Consider the following 19104-nt stretch of genomic DNA (forward strand, 5'->3'; position numbering starts at 1 on the left):
CAATCGGAGAAACCACAATCCATCGATAGAATTACTTCAAAAAAGATAAAAACAAATTATATGTGTAAGGAGAAAGAAAGGAGAAGAATTGTGCTTTTCTAATGTCCTCCAACTTTGTATGGAAAAATGAGACAAACTTCAAATAATCAACCACATTGGATTTATCTTCTCATTGAAATAGGAGATCTCTAACAAATCAATGAACACCCTCTCAAATTCAAATCACAAAATTCATCATCATGGTACAATGAACGTCATTTATGTCATTGTAAATAAACATAAGCTTGAAAACTTTTATCTTAGTGCATGTAGGAATGAATTTAAAATCAACGATCTAAATAGATAGAAAACATCTAACTCAAATCAACGCTCTAATTATTAAAATGCACTCAACATCAATGTTAAATTTCTCATAATTCTCGAGGAAGGAACCATTCGGATAGAGACATCTTACTATTAATCGTTACTTTAATTCATAAACTAAATTTGTAAATTGAACCTAATAAAATGATTACATATTGTAATGTAATATATGTGATTGCCATTTGCGATGCATGGCAATCAAACCTTTTCTTTGGTTCTTTTATTTTAACAAAGAACCAAAAATTGCAAACGCACTATAAACGGCCCCGATTCATCCACGTGTCTTCTCCCACTTTCACCTTAGTCTTGAAGTTTCTCTCTCTATAAATAAAATAAATAAATAAAACCAATAAATAAAAAGCTCCCTCAAGAACACAGTTGCATTGCACCCAAATTTCGCCATGCCAATAGAAAATTTCCCCCACTTTTATTTACACTCTCTTTGAATCCTCAGTCAAACCATTTTCTCTTGTTTTTCCATTCAAAATTATTCTCCATTAAACACATGCTTTCCCCTTCCTTCTCATTTCCTTATTCTTCTTCTTCTTCTTCCTCCATTGTTAGACGATATAACCGCAAATCTCTCTGTTTCTCTGTTTTTCAGCTCGGTTAGAACATCTGATTTGTTGAGTCTTCTTTTCTCCTTTTTATTTTTTCTTTTTCTGTGAATTACCTTCTGGGTTGTGATCTTTGAGTGATTTTAAGAGATGGGTTTGAGTTCAAAACAGGTTTCAATCGATGGATTTGATTGGAGCAAAGCGCTAATGCAAGCACAGAAACTGGAGCTTCCAAAACTGGCTCCAAGCTCCGGCGTGAAACGATCACAACATCAAAATCAGAATCAAATTCAGCCACAGATAGAGCAATTGAAGTGCCCCAGATGTGATTCAACCAACACGAAGTTCTGTTACTACAACAATTACAACAAATCTCAACCTCGCCATTTTTGCAGAGCTTGTAAACGCCACTGGACCAAAGGTGGGACTCTTCGAAACGTCCCTGTTGGTGGCGGCCGTAAAAACAAGCGTCTCAAAAAGAAACCAACCACCAACTCCAAAAAATCCTCCTCATCCACTGCTGCCACCGCCGCCGCCGACTTGATCAATCCCCAAATGGACGTTCATCATTTTCAAAACCTTCCTCTTTATCAGGGGCTAATTTTTTCCCCACCGTCGTCAAGCAATTGGGCGGAATGCGAAAATTTCACCACAAATTACGGTATTCTAAATTCTCAAAACCCCGATTTCTCGGCAGTTTCAACAACAACCTCAACGCATTCTCCAATTTCCCCAAAATTCAACAATTATTCGGATCAAGAATTGAAACCCACAGAAACAGAGCAACCCACTCATCATCCATGGCAGCTTCCATCCACCGGCTGCGGCATCGGCGACATGTCGAGCAGTTACTGGAGCTGGGACGACATCAACACCTTCACCGCAACTGATCTAAACATCCCTTGGGACGACGAGCATGACATCAAACCTTGAAAACCGAATCACATTCCGGCCAACAGTATATACTACATAGTTTCTTTTTTTCTTTCCTTTTGTTCTTATTATATTATATATGAATTCAAGTTTAAATCCATTTCACGAGCAAAATTGTACGAAAATTCGAAATGGTGATTGGGAAATGAAGGATTGTTGCATTATGTTGAATTGAAATGGAAGATTGAAGTGAACAGAAATGGAATGGAAGGCATAGGGGAAAGGGGAATGGGGTCGGAACGAGTAGGGCTTTTTGGTGACAGAATGTGATGGAAGATTCTCTTTGTGGATATATAAAATTAAAATCTATTGATTTTCTTGTCTAATTATTATTATTATTAGAATTATACATTTATAAAACGAAGATAAATCAAATATAAATTTTGCAGTAAACATTGTGTAAAATTTTAAAACAAAAACACAAATGTGGAAATTGTTTTTAAACTATTGGAATTGTGGGTAAATCATGAATTGATATTGGGAATGAAGGAAATTGAGAAAAGATAGGTAGATAAAATGAAAAAATAGATCTTCTTAGGTCATGCAAAAATATGGAAATATCTAGTCAGCAGCTACCCCTATCCCTTTTTCACTTGTGACCTTTTTTCTTTTTTTTTCTTCTCATGTTATATTTTTTCAACCTATATAAATAGCACTTTCTTTATGTTGAAAATATTCTTTGGAATAGACAAATGTTGGGCATATGGAAGGAAAAAGAGGAAACTACTATATAAGTGATTACTTTAGTGGTCAATAAAGGACTATGAAAATAATTAACTTTTTTTTTTAAGGGATGGGTTCAAATGAATAGGTTTCAGTTTTTTTAAAAAACCATTAGAGATTGGGGATTCGAACCAATAATTCTTTAAAAGCTAGTTGAACTTAAACTATTATTGATAATATAAAAAGAGATATAATTATCTTGTGAGAGTAGTTAATATATATACATACAAAGCTAGTCTCAATGTTATGTTGTCCGTGTTTGTATATTGAATTCGGTGTTTAATTAATTTATCACGGAGAAAGATCAAATATATATAGCCTCGGTATTATGTTGCTCGTGGTTAATGTTGAGATCCACCTAATTGTAAACTTTCCCAAATCTTATAGAAAAATCTTGCAAATTTTACCTCCAAATTTATATTTATATGAATTTCTAAATTGATTTGATCTTGTTATTGTTCCTTGTTTATTCTTTTATTCTCTTTGAAAAAATGAAACATTTGTTTGATAATCGTTTTAAGTTTCTCGTTTCTCGTGTGATATTTAATAACATTTTTGCTTATTTTTTTTAGTTTAAATATAATTTAATTATGTGAAAATAACAAAATATATATAATTCATTAAAATATAAAAAATAATTATAAAATAATAATACCATCAAATACACATAAATCCCGTTACAAAATAAATTATTATAACATAATAGTTTTCTATAATCACGTATTGTTAAGTTTCGATTTGAAATTATTTTTCATTCAATTCATTTAAATGTATAAAAGATGTTAGTTAAAAAAATTGTAAAATTCGAACTAATTTTAAAAAAAACTAAAAATAATAAATTTAAATTTAAAATAACTTATAAAGATACCTATTGCAAAATTTTGAATTTTTATTTTAAATATTTAAATTTGAAAATCAAATTAATATATAAATATAAATATTGAACAATTTAAAATTGAAGATCTAAATACGAAAAGAAAAAAACGTAGAAAAGAAAATTTGCAAATTTCTTGAATAGTGTATGTTTCTATATTTTGCTGTAGTTGTGGTTGAAACAATTATATTAAAAGATGGAAGATGTGAAACATTGTCGAAGGAAGGTCCAAAATAGATTCTCGACCGTCCTATAAACATTTATTAAAACCCTATAATTAGAAAAGAAAAATTAATTACATAAAGCTAAGAGGAAAAAGAAGGAATCCATTAACATAATTACTGACATCGATAACAACGTTATCTAATATATTATGCAATAATTTAACGACATCTCCCCAAGTTTTGAGAATTGGAAAGTTTTGATCTTCAAGTCTGGACACTGAAACTGAAAACCATTAACTTGACCTGCTGTTTAGTTTAAAATAATACATATGGTTAATTAGTATAATAAAATATAACTTAGTGCATATGATCCATGTATTTTAATTTAATTTACCAAAATATACTGCTGGTTATCGTTGTTGTTTAGAGTAGTGGTCTTCAAATTCAATTTGGCAAAATCTTGGAAGGTTTGTCGAGCCAGAGATTCATAAGAGGTCTTCCAAGAATAGCATTCATTTTTTTTTTTTATTATTTTATTTTAGTGTGATGGGGAGAAGATACATAGAAATTGGAATAAAATAAGATGCACCCATTTAGTATTGCCATTTCAAGACTCAATTTTACTTCTTATTTCAATTTTATCTGCTTTGGATGGTAAGATTAAATCCAGTTTTTAAATCTTAATGATAATGACATCATACGATTAATGGCAAATTATTGTTATCCGAACAACTTTTCCACATTTGAATTGCCTGATCTTCACTTTCTTGTCGCATAACTACATAAATTAAACACAAACTTTTAAGAAACGAACAAAACCATGCATCGCCAAGTATTTTGTTCTTATTGTCCGATTCAGATTATATATTTAATTTCTTCGTAAACGTTCAGATCCATTTAGTGTGAAAATTTTACAAAGCATACTTCCAAGTAATAAAATCACCTCCAAAAACACAAAGGAGTTACAGTTTCCCTCAACCAATGGAACAATAAAATTAATATTACTACAAAAATATGATAATCTATGTAACAAGGAAAAAAAAAAGAGAGAAAAACAAACACCATAGAGCTGGGATAAGCAAATAATACTATCTATATTTTTACACTTGGAAAAGAAAAGAGTCTTTTAACAGATTGAAACTTCTATCCTTTCTATAAATTTCTGATCTTTACAACCTGTGGAATATACTAAGGGAATGGGATGTAAAACTGAAGTCACAAAGGGATCATCAAATTGTGAGTGAGGAAAAGAATGAGTGGGCAAAAATGGATTCAAAGATTTTCTATAGTTGCTATTCACAAATCTTCTGGTAAAAGGAGCTGTGTCGTCAAATCTGCTGGTCAAAGTGACATAAGGTTGGCCATCTAACCTAAATATGGTTGGGACAACTTGCTTTCTAAAATTAGAACCAATGCAGCCAGCCTTCACCTCCTAAAACTTCGATATGATATGTGCATATGATGTTAGACTAAATCAGCCAATTCCAAAGAATAATTGTAGTTATATCTACTATCATCACATCATAAAAAGGTAGTTCAGGTCTTCAACTGTGAGACGAGTTTGTCGACCACCTGCTTCATCTTCTCCAAAGGCAGATGAAACCATCTCTCTTTTCTTTTGCTGCAAAGAAGTAGAGAATATATAAACAATCAATTTACCAACAGAAATGGCAGCAGGAAATCAGGCTACACAACAATGCCCCTGCTTATTAACATTAGTGCAAGAACTGCCTGTAACAGCATGTGCAACACAACTTAATCTTGTACTAGCACGTGTCTATTAAGTACACAATGTGTACGAAAGTGAGTGGAGTGTCTGATACAAGGTCCAAGAAAGTATCAGAAACAAACAAGTTACCTAGCTAAACTGCTCATCTTTCCTAGGTCCCAACCTTTGATGAGGCAAAAACTGGATTTTGCTCAGCATACTGATTTATAGAAAAAAACAAGAGCTTCTCGAATCAAAATTGGAAATGAAACATATGATCGGTACCTGAAGGGCTAAAATACGATCCTCAACTGTGTCTCTTACAGTTAATCTCAACACTGTCACAGGACGAGTTTGCCCAATTCGATGTGCTCTATCAATTGCTTGATCTTCAGTTGTAGGATTCCACCAGAGGTCCAATAGAAGAACGTGGCAGGCAACAATCATGTTTAGACCAAGGCTAGCAGCTTTCAAAGACATGATCATAACTGACACCTATCATAAAGGAAAATTATTGAATCATATTTCATGTAAGCAAACAGGAAAGTAAAAATAACACAGTATTCCTATAACTAAATTAAAAGGGGGAAAGATAATCTAGCATACACTACAGAAGTATTAATTAAAATAAAAATAGTAAAAATAATTAAAAGAAACATGAAAAATACTCTAGTAGAGGGCCACATCATTTGACAAACCTCCGGAAGATTGTTAAAATCCTTTACGGCTTTATCTCTAGCAAGTACTGACATGGTACCATCAAGTCTTCTGTACTGAATGGAGGAGTTCTTTAGACATGCTTCGAGCAAATCTAACATTCCCGTCCATTGAGAAAAGACTATAGCTTTTTCTCCACCTCTTTTAACCAATTCGCAAGAGCTTTTGTTTGTAGAATCTTGGCACTCCGAACTTTCCAGACGCAGTTCTGTGGATGAAGCATCCATTGATTTCTCACTGGCTCCAACAACAGCAAGTTGGGGAGGGGTTTTTCTTAAATAGCATTCCTTTGGTTTAGCCAATGACATCAGAACCTCAAGAGCAGCTTTAATTTTAGAAGATTCATACATAACTGATGAAGAGAGTTCCACTGAGTCACCAACGGTGGAACAAGAGCTAACCCCAGAATTATCCTCACCAAGCTGATCAGAGTGAGAAGTGCATAACGAGGACTTGGAAAACAATGAAGATGCATTAAGATGAACTTTGCACCCTGCAATAGGGCACTGGCAGTCATCACTAGAGAGGTGTTCCAAAATGCATTGCTTGCAGAAAACATGACCACATTCTGAGACGACCCCATCTTCAGGTGGATCCTACAGAAATTATCAAAGAAGTTTGAGTAAAATTGATAAAAGGAAATTCCGATGAGGTGACAAAAAGAACACTGAGATAGAATTGATCAAAAGTGAAGTAAATATACCCAAGAGGTGCACGTAACAAGGGAGAATGAAGAAAAGATATTGCTCTTACGTATATTTAACTTTAACAGTTTCAAATATACATCAACATAGGAAGAGGCAAAAAGCCAAAAAAGTCTATTTTTTTGTACCCAGAACCATAACTGTTGATTAAAGTGACTAGATGTAAAAGTAGGGAACTGCTCATGCATCAGAGAGGATGAAGACACAAAAGGAAGCCAAAAAGCTCGTTCATGCAAAGTGTTATGATATAAGCTTGCCATATATCTCTTTCACATCATTAGAAATGCAAAGCCCAAGCAGTGGTTTTTTATGGGAGAAATTCACAGAATACCTCGAAGAATGTTCGACACTTAAAAGGTATAAAAGGTGCATCAAAATTTCATTTTTGAAGGAGAAAAACTAAACGCAAGTGGTGCCTGTGTTTTTCCTTGAACCCTAGCATGACCATTGGAACTTTATTGTTATTATTATTTGGTTTTTTTCATCAAAATTTCATGCTTCGTAATTATTATTTAAGCAAAAAGTCAACAAAGCTATCCATATATTTTATTCATGATAACTTATAAGTAAACAGATAGTTTGAACTGGATGCTGTACTTCATTCTACATGTGTTAAACCATAATATTATTATTAACTAAAGAATTTCACATCAAAAAGAAGAAATGGGTGGAAGATATACATTACAGATGCCACAAATAGCCAGTGATGCTTCCAAACAATTCAATAAGAAAATTTGTTTATCCCGAGGAAGCTTCTTGGCCACATCAGCTGAAGATCTCCATAAAGTTTTAGAGTCATAAGGCTTAACAAGAAGAGGATGATCACAGGCTTGTCGAAGGCGCAAAAGCATCAGTAAGATGTTCACATAATTTTGTTTAACAGTTCCAGCTGCGGCATATTCCTGGGGCAAGATTCTTGGTAAGTAATAATTGAAAGAAGAAGAAAACTAGATATTGTAACAGAAGTTTCATGTAAACTATACAAAACAAACTATACAATAGGCATACAAAACAAACTATACAATTTCCTTTTCAAAAAACGTACTTCGTACTGGGCCCTTGAATCAGCCTCCAATTTAGAGTAGAAATCACGTTCTTCCTCAGTAAAATCCACCTTTTTCAGTTCCACGTGTTTAGGCGGCAATGTAACAATGGGTTGCCCATCAAGAAGTGTGGCTACACGAGAAGTGCCATAGAATGATTCAAGTCAAATTGGTAAGTTCACATAACACCAACAAAGATCTACAAGGGTAAAGAAAAGTAAAATATGGTGTCCAATCAAATCCAGCAGATGGCACAATTAAAAAACTAATAAAATTTCCCTACAAAATCATTTGAACGTACATTTTACTAAAGTAGGTAACTAGAATCAAGTTAAGTTATATAAAATAAGTCATAAGGAATGTCTAACAAAGAAAACTCAGGAAACACATTTTTTAAATTATTAAAATGATAATACAATATCTAACTAAGTTTAACAAAAAGGCATATTGTTGTCATAAAAAAATTATCCCGGTCCTGTCACAGGCTAGTAAGTTTTAGGCCTTATAGATAATCAAAAATTAAATTGAATCTCAACTAGAGCTGGCAGATCTGAGATCCATAAATCCTCAATTCCTCAAATCACGACAAGACAAACACATAAAGACAACGAGGATTTCTGGCTCATCATCAGCAATATTTCAAGCATGTTGTCAAGTTATTTCCCATTTTAAAATAATAAAAAGAAAATTTCTTGTACATGGTAAATCGGAGAGATTTCTCAAAACATCAGCAAGGCAACAAAAAATAGGAACTGCATTATAATCTATAAAATAAATGGAAAGATAATGTAAATAAGACAATAGACAAGGGACAGACCACCTCAGCCAGCAGAGAATATATAAATTCAATTCTTCAGTCAAAGTAGAAGGTCAATGAGGGGCGAAATGGCAGTGTTACAAAATTTTGAAGAAAATCAAAGACAGGTAATAATTCCAAATCCTCAGAACCATGAAAACGATGCACAAAATGATATTACCTTTTGTGCGACGTAACATTATCGTCCTCAAAATGGCTTGAAGTTTTTTGTATCCTTTGGTTGGATTCTTGTTGATTGGAAACTTAATTGCTGAACAGAACGACTTATATGCAGCATAGGGGTCATATTTAAGAAACCTAAAATAGCTATAAAGATCATCAATTGCATTCTGAATAGGAGTTCCTGACAAGCACCACCTCCGTTTTGCCCGCAGACCACAACAGGCCCTGGCTACCTGTGTCTTGTGATTCTTGATACTCTGGGCCTCATCCAATACAACCCGGAACCACCTCACTTTAGCAAGAGGGCGGGCAACTGATTCAAAAACTTCATTGTCCACTCCCTTCTTGTTCTTTGAATGTTTCTTATCAGAACCAGATAAGTTTTTCCTTTTCTTGCTTGAAGACAAATGCGAGGGTAGAATAGCCTGTTCCTCTGCATTCTGTTTCTCATCATCTTCTTCATCAACAACAGACTGCTTTGGTACCTCCATGCTCACAATTGAGTACGTTGTTAAAACAACATCATATTTGGCCAGCTCGCAGGGGTCCTTAGTTCGACTACTTCCATGGTATACAAGCACTGACAAATTAGCTTTACTGGAAACCTTATTATGTAATTCATCAGCCCATTGCCTCAACACACTTGTTGGGCAAACAACAAGAGTTCCGGCTGCTGGCCTGCCTTTAGCTTGTACCGAAGTGTTCTTGCTTAAAGTTAAATCTTTGCTTGGTGAAACTTGATGAGAAAATTCTTGTTTGGGTCCATCATGCTCAGGATGTATATCGTCATCTTCATCCAAATTTAAAGTCTCCAACTCTTCATTTTTAACAGTAGGGCAAGCTCTAATAGGAGCCCTTTCCTTTAGTATTAAAGCAATTGTCGATATTGTTTTCCCCAGTCCCTGCAAGTAATTCCCCAGGTCAATACAGAAGAACAAATAAAATCCATATTATCTTCAGATATTGAACAAATTCTTAATCGAAACCTGATCATCTGCAAGAATCCCCCCTGCGCAAGGTACACTAGATGTCTCCTTCTGAACCATCCATGACAAAGCAATTCTCTGTCCAAACATCCATGAAAGTTAATAAACATATTACTTTTAGAAATGCTTGTAGAGAAGAAAAGGTTGTTATAAAAAGAATACCAAACCTGATGCCTTAAAAGAGGAACGTCCAAAGCACCATCAGGTGGACTAGTTTCTGACTTTGGCTGAGAAAGATCCTGCAAAGCTCGATAACCTGAGTCTTACCAACATGGCCGAAATATAAACAAACACTAGAGAATGATACAGAACTAAGTTAAAGTTTTACAAGTCGAAATGCAAACAAGAACGCGTGCAACAAAAACAGATACAGTCAGGATAACAAAGAATAATTAAATACGAAATTTGCATCTGTTGAAAAGTCAAGACTCAGAAGCTGCAGAAAAATGTGATTGAAAAAATTAATAAATAAGCAGCACCCATGTCAGTGACTGTTAAAAGTAGTTATGTTTCTTTCTGAAAATGTGCAGAAGAATACATATAAAATGAGCATTAAGGTTGTGGGTTTAAACATTCACTTCCATATTTGAAATATGAAAAAAAAAAAAACATTTGTGCCTGTTTCAGAATTAAAACTCACGAGCATCTGATGGCCTAGCCTAAATACTGTTTCGCAAGTAATGGACAAAGTGTTGAGTTTTTATTTCTCTCAGCCAAACAACATCATTAATGGACGAAATCACAAAAAAGGTAGTCCCAAACAATTTCATTATTAAGCTTCAGTTTCTTTTTTCCTTCTGATTAAACCTGGGTCGGATTGTCAACATATTTCCATACTCTTCAACATTGTCAACAATTTATTTAATTATTTAAGAAAATCAACAGTAAATGAACGAAACAAGTTTGAGAGAAAAATTGTTTAAAGCTCTAGGAACAATTTTCATTTACATTCAAGGGCGTTGTTTCTGCACATGTTACTATTTGCAGAAACAGAACCAAACAGAACAAACCTGTAATGCAACTTTTAAGATGTCTATGTCTTTTGCCTTATTTCTCAGACTTCCAATCCCCGTATAAGTGGAAGAGCCACTGACTATAGAAAAACTTTGTGAAGCAACAGATTTTCCAACCACAAGAGATCGGTTTGATGGTGCAGGATGACTCATATCTTCAATTATACAGATATCTGGATCATCCTCCACATGGGCCCTGTCTGACAAATTACTGTGAGTTGATTCAGGGCTGACTTGTGGATGATCTATATCACTCTTACGCACAGACAATTTGTGATCTCTATCATCCTTAATGAAAACCAAAGGCTGATTGCTTAAATTAGATGAATGACCATTGGGAGAGTATTGGTCAGTTATATATAAATTCTGATACCTGCCATCACTGGAGGGTCTGCCAGACGTTCCACAAACCATATCTTCAGAACGAAAAACTCTTTGTGATGGAAAAAACAAGTTCTCCTCCATCATAGATTGCCATGGACCACTACAAGATTCAACCAGTGAATCCATCGTTTCATTCTTAATTTGACTAACAAGCTCTTTGCAAGATGAATTCAGCTCAGTAGACATTGGAAACCCCATGGATGTCCGGCCAATATGAAGATTGTTGGCATGAAATGGATATTTTCCATCAAATGATGAAATAAAGTTTCCACTTTTACGATTCTGATCCCATCCCTTTACATTTGAATACCCATCAAGAATTAAATCCTTTGAGACTGATTCTCTTGATAGTGATTTGTGATCAGTAGCCCCCTGTGCATACAAATCCATTGTAGTACTTGAGCACAGGCTATTGGATGGAAACTCTACTTCATGCATCCTGTTGACTGTCATGTCCCCATTTCCAGAAACAAGCGGAGAATCATAATCTCCTGGAAAAAGGTACTGAGAAGAAACTAAAAACGGTTGCTCCACGGTACTCATCCAGTATGGCATAGTTGAATAAGAATCGGTAACATCAGTCGCAAAATCAAAACTTGCGTTTACTGTGGACTCAGTAGGAAACACTTCTTTTGAAGAATGTTCTGCATCAAATGAAGGCAACTCTACTGACGCACATGAATTATTTTCTGAGGATCTCAAGGTCTCTGTGCCCTTTCCGTCCAAACTGTCATGATTTTTCAATGTTACATCCATGAAACCATGAGATATATCTGCAATTGTCAAAACGACATATCAAGATGAATTTCAGGTTCTGATAATGAGACCAACTGAAAGGGAAACAATTGATCTCAAACACTTAATTTCACTAGAGACAGGCCAGTTCTTAGACCAAGTATAAGTCATCAAGAAAATGTGTACAAAATATCAATTATCACCACATCTGCCAAATGGAACTCTAGTGCTTTACCCTCATAAGTCAAGATAAAGCTATGGGCTAAGGGTCAATCTAAAACCTTAAAAGAATTATATTTTAATATTATTTTGAAACATAATATTTGAACACTAAACAAGGAAAAATGAATAGAAAAAACCTTAAAAGAGTTTAATTGTAGTACTATTTTGAAACATATTATTTAACACTAGACAAGGAAAAATGAATAGAAAAAGATAAACCTTTGAAAGACACTTCAAACCCTTTCTACTTTCTGAACACTGGGAAAAACAAAAGAAGGTTAAATAAAAAAAATCTAGTTTTTGAATGTTGGTTTAGTACTATTTTGAACAATTTTATTCATTTAGATAAATAAATGTAATGGTTAAGTATCCATTATTCTGAGAGTGTTGGGTGTTTTGCCCAATAATTGTTGGGGTTATTCATTTACATAACACGTTACTGTATTACTTCTTACAATTAAAAGTCAAGGACTCGTCAAAACCCCTAATTGTTGCACAGAAAGGTTCGAGACCAAGAAGTTAAGAGTAATACAAATGTTACAAATAGTTTTAACCTTACTCCATTTTAGAGTAAAAAGTGCTATCCTGTCAAAGAGCTCATGTGACTGAAGGCTAAGCCAAACCCTTACTAGCTCCTTCTGGTGCACCTTTAGCATCCCAATCCAGCCATGGATGGTGGAATACATGAAATTAAAGTAATAACTCAAAGTAATGACATCCTACTACTCTGAGCATTAGAGGAAGAACCCAGTCTCTCATGTTATAAGAAAAAATAATGGCACAATTGCGATATAACATTCATTAACACTAACCGTTTTGAAGTTGGAAATTTTCTTGGTTGGAAGAATCAAAAGCTGGTTGGCCAGTCGATGCATTATTTGGTGACAAGTCCTCTGTTTTAATCTGCAATAGATAGTAATAAACAAATAGTTAAGAGAGTTCACATTGAAAGATTATGCAGGTATCATGTTCGAAGAAATAACATGAAAATTGAAAGGAAAAAGAGAACGACCAAGACACCATGTCCTTTGCTATATCCCCTTATTTCTCCACTTATATTAGATTAGAGGCCAAAAGTCCAATATCACTTTCCTAAATATTCAGCTTAAAAGTTACAGAAGAATGGTCCATAAAGAAACACAAAGAATTGGAGGTATATCGCCCTTTCAACAAATTTCCACGAAACAAATGCAACAGCCATAGAGTATTACAACACCATATTCAATTTAATCTCATTCATTAGATGCGGGGTGTCAACTGTCGAGTGACTTTGCGGACAGAAGGACCCAAATAGCATCCCAAGAATACGTTAACTGGCAAGATCACACCCTGAACCAACTGAGTTAAGAAAATCGCAATTTTCCAACTAGATAAACTTAATATTGTTACATAAGCGTCGTCCTTCTGCCCATAATGTAGCAATCCTAATGAGTAAGAAATATAAAGCTTCATCTAGTGCTTTCTCCTTCATTCCACCCCATGTGAAAATAAACGTTGCTTTGTACCATGAACTTAGCCCCTTCACTCATAATTTTTAGGTGAATCAGCTGTCAGCACTGATCATACCCTAAAAGCACCAACTAATTCAAACGGGTTTCAATCCAAGAGAAGAAATCGCAACTGTAGCTAAAGTTTCCCCAAAATCCCAGACCTCTAATTTCAATTCCAAAAAAAAAAAAAAAAAAGGAAAACCCTTGTTCTCCTACAATCAGCAGCACCAAACCTACCTGCAAAGGATCCAGATCCTCACTCAGTAGATGTAAAAGCTTTTCGTACTCCATGGACATATCTTCATCAAAATCATCGTCAGCATACTGGAGAGGAAAATTAGAAGCTTCACCCGCCATCAACATGATCGTTAAAGAAAAACACCGGCGAAGAGAAAGCGTTGGAAGCAAAAACCGATGAGAAACGTTTGAAATCCTAAAACCTCACCGGCGATTGAGAGAAGAGAGGATTGATTAAGTCTTCATCCGAAATCACCAGGAACTAAAGAAACAGAAGGATTCATTTACTAGAAGAATAAAAGTAAAATTCAGAGAAAGTTCCGGTGGGAGTTTTCGTCCCCAATTCCGCGAAGAGAGAGAAGACGAAGAAGAAGCGGAGGAGGAGAAGGAGAAGACAAAGTCGGGGATCGAATCGTGAAGACCACGGATTCCGTAATTTTAAATAGGGTTTGTGAATTTGTGCGAAATTTTACTACTATTATTTCCCGGATTTTCAAGCTCATTTGTTCTTATTTTTATTTTTATTTTTATTTTTAAAAAAAAAAAAAAATTATGCTGAGTATGAAACTTTGAAAAGCCGTGAGCGAAGTAAATAAAACACCGCACTCAATTTTCTTTTTTCTTTTTTCCTTTTTTTCTTTATTTAACTTTTCAATTAGCCATCGCGCCTTTCCCCCACCCGTAACGGCGAAGATAACGGTAACAAATATTCCTACAAAAAGTAGATGGCGGTTCTTTACTTTGGATTTATATCTCTTTCATGCACCCTACACGCTACCTCTCTTTTCTTTTTTTCTTTTTTCCTTTTTTTATTACCAAAGTTTTGTTTTTGTGATTTTATTTCCTTCTCTGGAACATTGCTGCTTCCTACAAAATAATCTACATCTCACTCAGGTTAATAATTTGTTGCTTTTCTTTTTTAATTATACCATCTCATCATCATGCACATTTTTCCTAATTAATCACGTTTAAATAATATAATATACTATAAATTTGAAATAAAGAAAAAACATTTTTCAAACTTGTCTCAGTTATATTTGTATTATTTGAATCCTATCTAGACGAACTTGAACCTTTGTTTTTATGTATACACACATATATCGTGTGGTTTTCTTTGTTTTTTGCTACTGTAACTTGTGGGTATAATACCATGAGTTTGAAGTTGCCTTTTTAAGATTATATAAATACGATGGCAAATGCATGCATGGTTGTACACGTGGTCGAAATTGGTATAATCAATAAAAGATAGCTTTAAGACTCGGGTAGTATTCAATTAAAGTAAGTAGAGGTTCGTGGTTTTGGATAAGAATTATTTGTATAGACTGTTGTAGCGTGAGTTGTAATTTTGCATCATTTGTATCACGTATGAATAGAAAATTAGAAGTCTCTCGAATTTGTATTTAGAGTATTTGTTGTTGTGGATTGTGGTTTTAATGTTAGTGTTTTACGGTTAGTAAGAGTCAACTATGTGTATGGTCACGTACCACCAAACAATATTGCACAATTTTAGTTGGTTGAATGAGTTGATAATGAGATGTGTCGAAGTTGATGGAGTTGTCACTCGTATCTTTTTTTTTTTCCTTCTTCTCTTTGATGTTATCCGATAGCTTTTTTATTTGAGTATTTTATGAATTAATCTATTGAGGAATTTTTTTTTTCGTGTATACTTTGTATTTTCAATTGAATTAAGATATGCATGTTTTTTCTAGACAATAATTATCGGAGATGAGGATTGGATCTTTCACAGCATGAAATGTCATGTTAATAATCGTTAAATAACGAAAATTATTTATAAAATATAACAAAATTAATTAAACTCCCTTTTATTTACTTGAAAATTTTATATTTTTTTTTCCATTCATAACAATTCCTGAATTCCTAAAATACTATTTTTAAAATTATGATTTATATCATATTTGAGTAGAATATACCTATTTTTTAGTCAAATTCTGAAAATAAAATTTATTTATTTTTATTTTTAAACTGATAAACTTAGGGTTAAAATAGGTCTTTACGAACTTAATTTTAAAAAACACTAAATTCTACTTAATTTTGAAAAACAATAAGAAGAAAAATAACCCGTAAAGTAAAGTTATTTAGTCGTAATTTGAAGCTAGGTTATCTTTTTAATCTATTTTTCTATTGTTTGGTTTAAAAGTGATTTTAGAAAGTTAGTTTCTTTGGTCAGTTTTTTCCTCCAAAATTCCTATCTTAGTTTTTGTTTTTCTTTAAATAACAGAAATAAAAAATCTTACCCTTATAAAAAAAAACTCTTAAAATCTATTTTTAAATTTTTGAAAATTTGACCGGGTTTTTTAAACATCGACAAAACCCCTAAAACAAATAAACAAATTATACACTTATATCTAAAAAACTAAAAATCAAAAATCAAAAGTGTATCTAACAAGTCCTTAGGCTGCTGTTCCCGTTTTTTAAAAATTACATCTTTAAACAATAGTGTCATTTTCTTAATTTATTATTGATAACATGTAAAGGAGGAGATTGAACTCGATGATTCAAGATTATGCTAGTTGAGTTGTGTTAGTTTAGTATCGAACTAGTTGTTGTGTTGTTTTCTTCCTAACTACAGGGTTAAAAAGAAAAACCAAACATTTGAAATCTAACAAAAGGTCGTTTTAGAACTTGACCAATAATTCAAATGTATAGTTAAAAAAATATGAAAATCTCATACGATCATTATTGTCTTGTTTGCTTTATATGGAAAGAAGGAAAATTTATTTGAAACATTGACACAGTGTTTACAAACCAAATTTTCATAGTCAAATGAAGAAACATAACTACTCATCTCTACCCATTTTGTAAACCGTATACAACTCCAACCCTTGGAGTATAAAGCAAAATTTCAATTGTATTCGTTGACTCTTTAGAGTACAGATTAACATTTTGTGTTAAATTTAATTTTATAATAATAACTTAAGCATTTAGTCTTTATGAAATACCCAAAGGGGATAATATATATATACAACATGTCATCAATCATTTTTCTAATAATAACTTGAGCATGTAGTCTTTATGAAAATGACATCTTGGCCCATGCGAGCAATCTCGTCAAAATCATAATCAAAGTAAATGAAGGAATATGTTGGAAATTTCTTAATCTGACCGATGGTTGTTTATTATTCTCTCTCCAACATGTTACATATCATATTCTCGTTCTTATATTTTTCTAGTTTTATATGTGCATCCAATCCAATGGTGATGATTCAAATTGGGAAAAGTCAATTATTTAAAAAAATTAAATACAGTCATTTAGAATATCAATTGGTTTGAATTTCTTGTTGCTCACTTTAATTACTGTCAAGTTGAAAAACTAAAGTTGTAATTGTCAGTTTTTATGTAAAAGTTAAGTCAAATCAGTCAAAGCAAAAATTAATACACACATTACGCGTTTCACATCGTTTTATTCTTATGTTTTCAAAAGTAAGATTTTATTATTCATTCGGGTCGTGACAATTGTCGATGAAATTAACAATCGTTTTGTTTGATTAGTGAAAATATAAAATTTATTTTACATTTTGGAATCTATTTACCAAAGGGAAACCAAAATAACAGTGAAAAAAAAAATGAAAAAGAAGCAATATAAACAATACAGGTAGGGTTTTTTTTTCTAGAAAAAAACTCAATCATTTGGAAAAAAATCATCAATCCAATCTAATCTATACATCTCGAATCCGATTATAAACTCGTATAAGTGCTTTCAGTTTAAATAAATAATTTTTTTTTATGAATTTGGTTGATTAACGGGTTTACATAAAATAATTATAACTTAAAAGTACATATATTTACTTTAGTTCTATTTAATTTATATCAATCTTTTAATAATTGATTGTTAAAAAAAAAAGCCTATCATATAAATTGAAATCAAATTATTAATCTTGATTTAATGTATAAAAACAGTTGAATCAATCTTTTACTAAGAACATTTTGACATTATTCAGAACAAAAAATTTTGCGTGACATGAAACATTCTACTCCAAAGGTTAGATAGTTGGGTTGACTTATCTTTTAACAAAAATTACTTGGATTAAATGAAGCTTACAATCGGAATGGGTAAGAAGTGTTTCATAGGCAATCCAACTCACAAAACACCATGAATATAATATAAGCATAAGAACTTGGGCACAAGTTTCCATAAGTTCCATTGGGTCAATTTTTTATTATATTGGTTTTTGAAAACGTAAGTGGAGTAGGAACTAGGGATAGAAAGGAAAACAATCAACGTTGGAACCTCAAAACGACAAAGTTATGATTCATAATTTCATATATACCCAACGAATACTATGTTTGGTAAGGATAAAGTAATTAGAATTGAAATCGAAATTAAAATCAATGATGAAGTTGGACAATCAGACATAGGCTTAAATCCAAGAGCTGGCTGTTACATTAAAAATAAATAAATAAACGGCAGAGGTGGAAAAGTCTGAAAGGATAAGTCAATATTAAAATCAGTATTAAGAAGAATAATGGAGTTTTTATTAATTAGAGAATTAAAACGAACGTAAGGGCAACATGGGCGGTGAAATAAACAGGGTGACGAACCAATTGGGTTTTGGCATATGGCAATGGGTGGAGGGAAAGTTCTTTAATTGTCAGTCTTCCCGCGTCGTCTTTATTAAAAGGTAATTAGAAAAGAGAACAAGAAAAGAAGAAGAAGAAGAAGAAGAAGTAGGCGTTGTTTGACTTTTGAACCCCGTTGCGGCACGTGATGCACCAGGCGCTGCGGGTCGGCGTTGGCGTCTTCGATTGGCAAACAAACGCATGCCTAATTCTAAATTATTGATATCAAGTTTTGCTGTTGTGGGATTTTAGAAAGAGGTGTCTACAGATATATATATATATATATATATATATATATATATATATTTTAATTTTAATTTTAAATTGTGTCCGTAATTCTTAAAATGTCTATTATTATCCACTAATCTTCGTCTACCATCGGCCACCATCAACAAAATTGTCGCCATCATCTATTACTCTGCGACCACCACTTGCTTGCAAAGATATTTATAGTAATATTTATCAAGGCTAAAAAATACATCTTAAATGTATAGCAAACAAAACAAAATTCGTGAATACAAATACTTTTTGAAAAAGTGGAACAATGTCAATTCTAATCAAAGAGTTTAAAAGAAAAGTAACTATTAGCAACTTTGGGCATATGGTTGTAGGTGAGAGATGTCCAACTCTTTTTGGTACCATATTCAAGTGGAATCATTTGGAGGCTTGTGGAGTCTAAAATCAGCACATGTAT

General features: G+C 33.0%; 2 protein-coding genes across 6 annotated transcripts; one reads left to right on the forward strand and one right to left on the reverse strand.

Moving 5' to 3' along the window:
- The first annotated feature begins 710 nt into the window (after positions 1–710).
- On the forward strand, positions 711–2166 carry LOC103484541 (dof zinc finger protein DOF1.4-like). Of its 2 annotated transcripts, XM_051088617.1 has the most exons (2): positions 711–988; positions 1092–2166. In XM_051088617.1, the coding sequence occupies exon 2, from the start codon at positions 1128–1130 to the stop codon at positions 1851–1853; it is 726 nt and encodes a 241-aa protein (XP_050944574.1). In that variant the 5' UTR covers positions 711–988; positions 1092–1127; the 3' UTR covers positions 1854–2166. The 2 variants fall into 2 exon arrangements, with proteins under 2 accessions (XP_050944574.1, XP_008439887.1); XM_008441665.3 differs by having other exon boundaries at positions 711–2166.
- A 2497-nt stretch (positions 2167–4663) lies between these two features.
- Positions 4664–14376, reverse strand: LOC103484542 (helicase-like transcription factor CHR28). 4 transcript variants are annotated; one of them, XM_051088618.1, is made up of 12 exons: positions 13833–14294; positions 12918–13008; positions 11138–11921; positions 10762–10960; positions 9919–9990; positions 9752–9829; positions 8764–9667; positions 7789–7919; positions 7424–7645; positions 6021–6635; positions 5608–5817; positions 4664–5235 (listed from the first exon to the last, which is right to left on the reverse strand). In XM_051088618.1, the coding sequence occupies exons 1-12, from the start codon at positions 13956–13958 to the stop codon at positions 5131–5133; spliced, it is 3537 nt and encodes a 1178-aa protein (XP_050944575.1). In that variant the 5' UTR covers positions 13959–14294; the 3' UTR covers positions 4664–5130. The 4 variants fall into 4 exon arrangements, 3 of the variants coding, with proteins under 3 accessions (XP_050944575.1, XP_008439888.1, XP_050944576.1); XR_007823096.1 differs by having other exon boundaries at positions 5473–5817; positions 10762–11921; positions 13833–14297; XM_008441666.3 differs by having other exon boundaries at positions 10762–11921; positions 13833–14376.
- Between the last annotated feature and the right edge of the window lie 4728 nt (positions 14377–19104).

Source organism: Cucumis melo, chromosome 8 (assembly GCF_025177605.1).
Source record: "Cucumis melo cultivar AY chromosome 8, USDA_Cmelo_AY_1.0, whole genome shotgun sequence".
Classification (NCBI taxonomy): domain Eukaryota; kingdom Viridiplantae; phylum Streptophyta; class Magnoliopsida; order Cucurbitales; family Cucurbitaceae; genus Cucumis; species Cucumis melo.

Coding starts and splice junctions, on each gene's coding strand:
- LOC103484542 (XM_008441666.3), bottom strand. CDS start 13,958: ATGTTGATGGCGGGTGAAGCTTCTAATTTTCCTCTCCAGTATGCTGAC. Junction 9,668..9,751: donor GGATTCTTGCAGATGATCAG/GTTTCGATTAAG, acceptor AATTACTTGCAG/GGACTGGGGAAAACAATATC. Junction 6,636..7,423: donor CTATTTGTGGCATCTGTAAT/GTATATCTTCCA, acceptor TAATTTCTGTAG/GATCCACCTGAAGATGGGGT.
- LOC103484541 (XM_008441665.3), top strand. CDS start 1,071: ATGGGTTTGAGTTCAAAACAGGTTTCAATCGATGGATTTGATTGGAGC.